Below are 5651 nucleotides of genomic sequence, written 5' to 3'. Positions count from 1 at the left end.
TTAGTCGACTAATCGGAAAAAATAATCGGTGATTAGTCGACTATTAAAATAATCGTTTGTGGCAGCACTAATTAGCTTTGGTGTTTTCAGCTATCATCTTCAGCTATCATCTTCAGCGTTTTCAGTTATTTTTCAGAGGTTTTCAGCTATCAGCTTCAGGGTTTTCATCTATTAGCTTTGGTGTTTTCAGCTATCAACTTCAGAGGTTTTCAGCTATCATCTTCAGCGTTTTCAGTTATTTTTCAGAGGTTTTCAGCTCTCAGCTTCAGCGTTTTCAGCTATCAGCTTCAGTGTTTTCAGCATTCGGAGTTTTCAGCTCTCAGCTTCAGCGTTTTCATCTATTAGCTTTGGTGTTTTCAGCTATCAACTTCAGAGATTTCATTTATTTTTCAGAGGTTTTAGCTCTCAGCTTCGAGGTTTTCAGCTGTCAGCTTCAGTGTTATCAGCTTCAGTATTTTCAGCTATCAGCTTTAGTATTTTCATCTTCAGCGTTTTCAGTTATCAGCATCAGCTTTAGTGTTTTCAGCTGTCAGCTTTAGTGTTTTCAGTTGTCAGCTTTAGTGTTTTCAGCTGTCAGCTTCAATGTTTTCAGCTGTCAGCTTCAGAGGTTTTAGCTATCAGCTTCAGTATTTTCAGCTTCAGTGTTTTCAGCTGTCAGCTTAGGCGTTTTCAGCTGACGGCTTCAGATTTTTCAGCTGTCATCTTCAGCGTTTTTAGCTTTCAAATTCAGCATCTTTAGCGCCCAAATTTAGCATCCAAACTAGCATTATCGCAGGTCATCTAGTTTTAAGTTGGTTTAAAGCTAACGATGGTTAAGATGTGTGCTTTACATCCAGTCGACTAATCGGAAAAAAATAATCGGTGATTAGTCGACTATTAAAATAATCTTTTGTGGAAGCACTACCTGATAACCTTTGATCCTTTCCATACAGGGGCATCTGCGGGAGGGCAAATGCCACCTGTCACTGGGCAACGCCATGGCTGCCCGCCGTTGTTTCCAGAAGGTTCTAGAGCTGGAGCTGGAAAACGGTCAGGCCCAGCAGGAGGTGAGCCAAGAAGCTGCGACTCAGAACCTCTAAACCAGACGTCTCCGTTTTAGGAAGTTGAGCTGAACTCTTCATAATATACTAGTAGTGCTATCATGATCTGACAGAAGTCCTGTGGGACGCTTTGAATTCCTCTCCGTCCTTTGGCAGGTGAGGAATGCGGAGTCTATTCTCGAGTACGAGAGGATGGCAGAGATCGGTTTTGAGAAAAGAGACTTCCGAATGGTAAGCCCCGCAGTCGTTTCCATTCACTCCTCAAAGCTACAAACTGAGCGTCTTTGTTCTCTTAAGGTCGTCTTTTGCATGGATCGTGCCTTAGAGTCGGCCCCAGCTTGTCACAAGTTCAAGATCCTGAAAGCCGAGTGTTTAGCCCTGCTGGGTCGATACCCAGAGGCCCAGTCAGTGGCCAGGTGAGACGTTTGCTCCTAAATGGGTAGAATTTCATACAAAAAGGTTCAAATTAACCACTCTTTTATACAGATGTGCTCCTAAAGAGTTCATATTTCACGTTTCATGTCTTTTCAATCAGTGACATTCTGCGAATGGACTCCACCAACGCAGATGCCCTGTACGTGCGCGGCCTTTGCCTCTACTACGAGGACTGCATCGATAAAGCCGTCCAGTTCTTCGTCCAGGCGCTGCGCATGGCTCCCGATCACGACAAAGCTCGCCTCGCGTGCAGAGTCAGTCATCCGTAATGTTTGTCTTAAACTCAAATATTAAAATATTCAGTTGATTTCTACGGAAGCTTTAAGTTTTTCTCTTTGTTTCCCAGGATGCCAAAGCACTAAAAGCCAAAAAGGAGGAAGGAAACAAAGCGTTCAAAGACGGAAACTTTGAAGCAGCCTACGAGCTTTACTCCGAGGCGTTAACAATAGACCCCAACAACATCAAGACTAATGCAAAGCTGTACTGTAACAGAGCCACCGTGGGCTCTAAGGTGAGGACTACAGCTAGTGATTGTAGATACACTTTTGCTTTCTTTCCTTTCTTGCATCAGTGAGACTTTTTTTTCTCCCTATTGACTTTTTTTTTGCTCTATTTCCATCGTTTTTTTTTTTTTTTTTTTTTAAAGCTGAAGAAACTAGATCAGGCCGTTGAAGACTGCACAAAGGCCATCAAGCTGGATGAGACCTACATTAAGGCCTATTTAAGGAGAGCACAGTGGTACGTGGGATTATTACGGTAGAATCACAGTTTTTAGACCAGATCAGACAGTAGAAAATGTCAGTTGTTGTATTTGATTTTTTTTTATGTTTAAAAAAACAACAATATGTTGCAGCTACATGGACACAGAGCAGTATGAAGAGGCAGTGAGAGACTATGAGAAGGTTTACCAGACAGAAAAGACAAAAGGTGAGAGTTGGATTTGATTGAATAGTTTCTTTTAGTGTTCAAGACCCATTCTGATCATTTTTTGATCTATTTTAGATGTTTTCAGTGGTCTTTTAATCATGATTTTGCAGTTTTTAGCCAAAATTAAATATACATATATTTGTTTTCTGGGGCATAATTGCCTCTCTGTTACTGAGAGATCTCTGTTTACATGCTCTTCTGCTAAAACAAACTTTTGCTCCATCATCTGGACAAAAACAAGCAGTAAGAGGTGAACTTTCTCTCTGAGCTGATGCTTTATTTAACTTATCAGAATCGGGGTTTTCTCCTAATAAGACTCAGCACATGAATGGTGTAGTCTTCTGTCTCACCACAAGGGGGAGTTTCTGTTTTTTGGAGCAGGTCAGAACAGAGTCTATACCAGAAGTCTGTGGCTCCAGAGCCACATGTGGGTCTTCTATCTCTCCATGGAGGCTCTCTGGCTGAAGAAAAATAAAATAGTGATTCTCAAAAATTTGGAGATAAGCTATTATTTTAGCAACATGCTAACATTTTTGGCTAATTTATCTACTGGAGTTTTTGGGCTAATTTAGAGTTTAGCTTATATTTTAGCAACATGCTAACATTTTTCACTAATTTAGTTTACAGAGGAATTTTTTTTCCATTTAGGAGTTCAGCTAGCAAATGAGCAACGAGCTAGCTTTTTTCTGGCTAATTTGGCCTCTTAGTTAATTTTTTATGCTAATTTGGAGTTAAGCTAATATTTTAATATTAGCTTAACTTTAACATTTTTGGCTAATCTGTTATTTTCCTGAGTGTTTTGACTAATTTAGAGTTTAGATTGAAGGATTATTAAATTTATGCTAATTTAATTTACTGAGGTCTTTAATGCTAATTTTTAGTTCAGCTAGTAATTAGGCAACAAGCTAGCTTTTTTGCTAATTTGGCCTCGACTAAAGGCATAAATGCTTAAAAAATCCCTTTTTGAGAAATGCTAGGGTTTTTTTTATATCTTTGCTTTTGTTCGTGCCAAAAAATGGATATAATTCATATATATATAAAAAAAAGAAAGATGGTCATGAATGCAAATCCAAATTTCTTAAAGGCTAAAGTAAGACTATGCGGCTCTTTCTAGGTTTTGATCTGTAGAAAAGCCCAAATGGCTCTTTTACTGTTAAAGGTTGCCGACCCCTGATCCATACCAAACCTGCTGTAAAATGAAGCACCAAGACAGAAGCTGTTTGTGTTCTATCACTAAAGGATTCACTTCATAAAAAGGGTCTTCCTTTTTACCGCTGCATTTGAATTCTGTGTCGACTTCCGGCTCTGTGCCGAGTTGCCATGTTACCGTGGCAACAAGCTGCATCAAACAGTGGGCTCTTTGCATCTATAAAGTACGCGTCCATTTTCTCTTGTTTTAGAACACAAGCATCTTCTGAAAACCGCTCAGCTGGAGTTGAAGAAAAGCAAGCGGAAAGATTACTACAAAATCCTCGGAGTGGAGAAGAACGCCACGGAAGAGGAGATTAAGAAAGCGTACCGCAAACGGGCGCTTTTACACCACCCAGGTCGGTCGTAGAACCAGCCTCTCTGGTTCTAAACACATAAATGAGACGCGTTTCCTTCTCGCCTTTAGATCGTCACAGTGGAGCCAGCCCAGAGGTGCAGAAGGAAGAGGAAAAAAAGTTTAAAGAAGTTGGAGAGGCGTTCAGCGTGCTCTCGGACTCCAAGAAGAAATCTCGCTACGACAGCGGGCAGGACCTGGAGGACGACGGCATGAACATGGGAGGTCAGTGTGGGACGCTGGGAGGGGGGTTTGTGGGAGACGAGTCTCATGGACGTTTGCTGCGTCTCTTTCAGATTTTGATGCCAACAACATTTTCAAGGCTTTCTTTGGAGGTCCAGGAGGTTTTAGCTTTGAAGGTAATTTTTTAATTAAAAAAATAGTTTTTTTGCCCTTTTTTTTATCGTTTTCTCGTTATAACGAGATGCACTTGTTGTTTTAATGGGACAAGATAACAAAGAACCTCTCATATGGAGAGAAAATAGACTCACTCTGATTCGTGCATAAGTTGCGTTCAAGTACTATTGCGGATCAGAAGCGCTCTTCTGAAAATATTCTTATTTTTAAAGTGTTTTAAAACTCTTATTTAGACTTTTTTTACATTAATTATCAGGAATATCTTTTTAAGAAAGTGGGAAAATGTCAAGTTTTACCAGATATTATTCACAATCGAAGTTTAAAACGGCTGACAAGAAAACTATAGTGAACGAGCATTCTAATAGTACTTGAACGCATCACTCATGGACGAATTTGTGACGTGAAAAGTCTCACGATAGATCGGTGCGTAATTATGTGTTTTTATGGGTTTTTTTAAGATTTTTGTGTGTAATTAGTTTCAAGCTGTTGTACTTTTAATTTGTGCATGTATAAATTGTATTTTTTTTTTTTAACTTTTGCACGAAATGTATTATATGAGTTACAAATCCTGAATTTGATTTACCCGTTAAATCAAGAATTACACTCCCACAAATCAGCGTGAGTCTATTTTCTCTCCGTACTCTCTCTCTTTCCCGACTTTACCTGATTTAATTCTCTTTATTTTGCGTATAACAACAAAAACAGTAGAAGAAAAGACTTTATACATGTTTTTTTAGTCTGTTTTTTATTTTTTTTGTATTTTCAAATGTTTTTATTGCGTTCACTGACCAAAACAAAGCAGTTTATCAGAGGAAATGTCAAACACCAGAACTGATCCATGTATCATTTATTGATTTATTGAACTTTTTTTCAGAAAAACTGCTTTGTTTTGCTGCAGATTGTATAAAAATAACAAAAGCATTATAGCGGACTGTCCGGAGATCAGTGAACGCATCATTCGAAGACGCTCCTCGATCAACTGTCAGTCTGTCAACATGTTTGTTCAGAGATTTTAGGGAAATAAAAGGACAGATGTTGGTGCATGAGACGGAATGAAGGCATTTGAGGAGCGTAGATCCACTAATAAATCAAGAAAATAGACTCAAAAAGAGCTTTTGTGAAGTTTTCTTCTGCTATTTTTGTTCTTAACCACAAAATAAAGAGATTTGTCTCTATGTGGGAAAGGAAGAAGGGGAGTCTTCGTTCTTGATTATCAGAACAAACTTTGTTTTCTGGTTATAACAAGTTCTTATCTCGTTAAATATTGTCTCATTTTCTTGTTATAACAAGTTATTATGGTTGTTTCTCATTATAACGAGTGATAATCTCGCCATAACAAAGTTTCTTTT

The 5651-nt window shown here is 38.8% G+C and overlaps 1 protein-coding gene across 1 annotated transcript in view; it reads left to right on the top strand.

Annotated features, from left to right (window-relative positions):
* The window catches only part of dnajc7 (DnaJ (Hsp40) homolog, subfamily C, member 7), an 11515-nt gene that overhangs the window by 3286 nt on the left and 2578 nt on the right, over nt 1-5651 (top strand). Inside the window, exons 4-13 of the mRNA XM_024272155.2 lie at nt 933-1046; nt 1197-1271; nt 1338-1456; nt 1576-1729; nt 1822-1986; nt 2122-2213; nt 2329-2402; nt 3803-3949; nt 4018-4170; nt 4242-4304. Coding sequence (XP_024127923.1) covers nt 933-1046; nt 1197-1271; nt 1338-1456; nt 1576-1729; nt 1822-1986; nt 2122-2213; nt 2329-2402; nt 3803-3949; nt 4018-4170; nt 4242-4304 — 1156 coding nt within the window. The remainder of the gene's footprint in view (nt 1-932; nt 1047-1196; nt 1272-1337; nt 1457-1575; nt 1730-1821; nt 1987-2121; nt 2214-2328; nt 2403-3802; nt 3950-4017; nt 4171-4241; nt 4305-5651) is intronic.

The sequence above is a fragment of the Oryzias melastigma genome, linkage group LG8 (genome assembly GCF_002922805.2).
Source record: "Oryzias melastigma strain HK-1 linkage group LG8, ASM292280v2, whole genome shotgun sequence".
NCBI lineage: Eukaryota > Metazoa > Chordata > Actinopteri > Beloniformes > Adrianichthyidae > Oryzias > Oryzias melastigma.
Note: the sequence above shows the minus strand (reverse complement) of the source record. Positions and strands in the feature narration are given on the sequence as shown.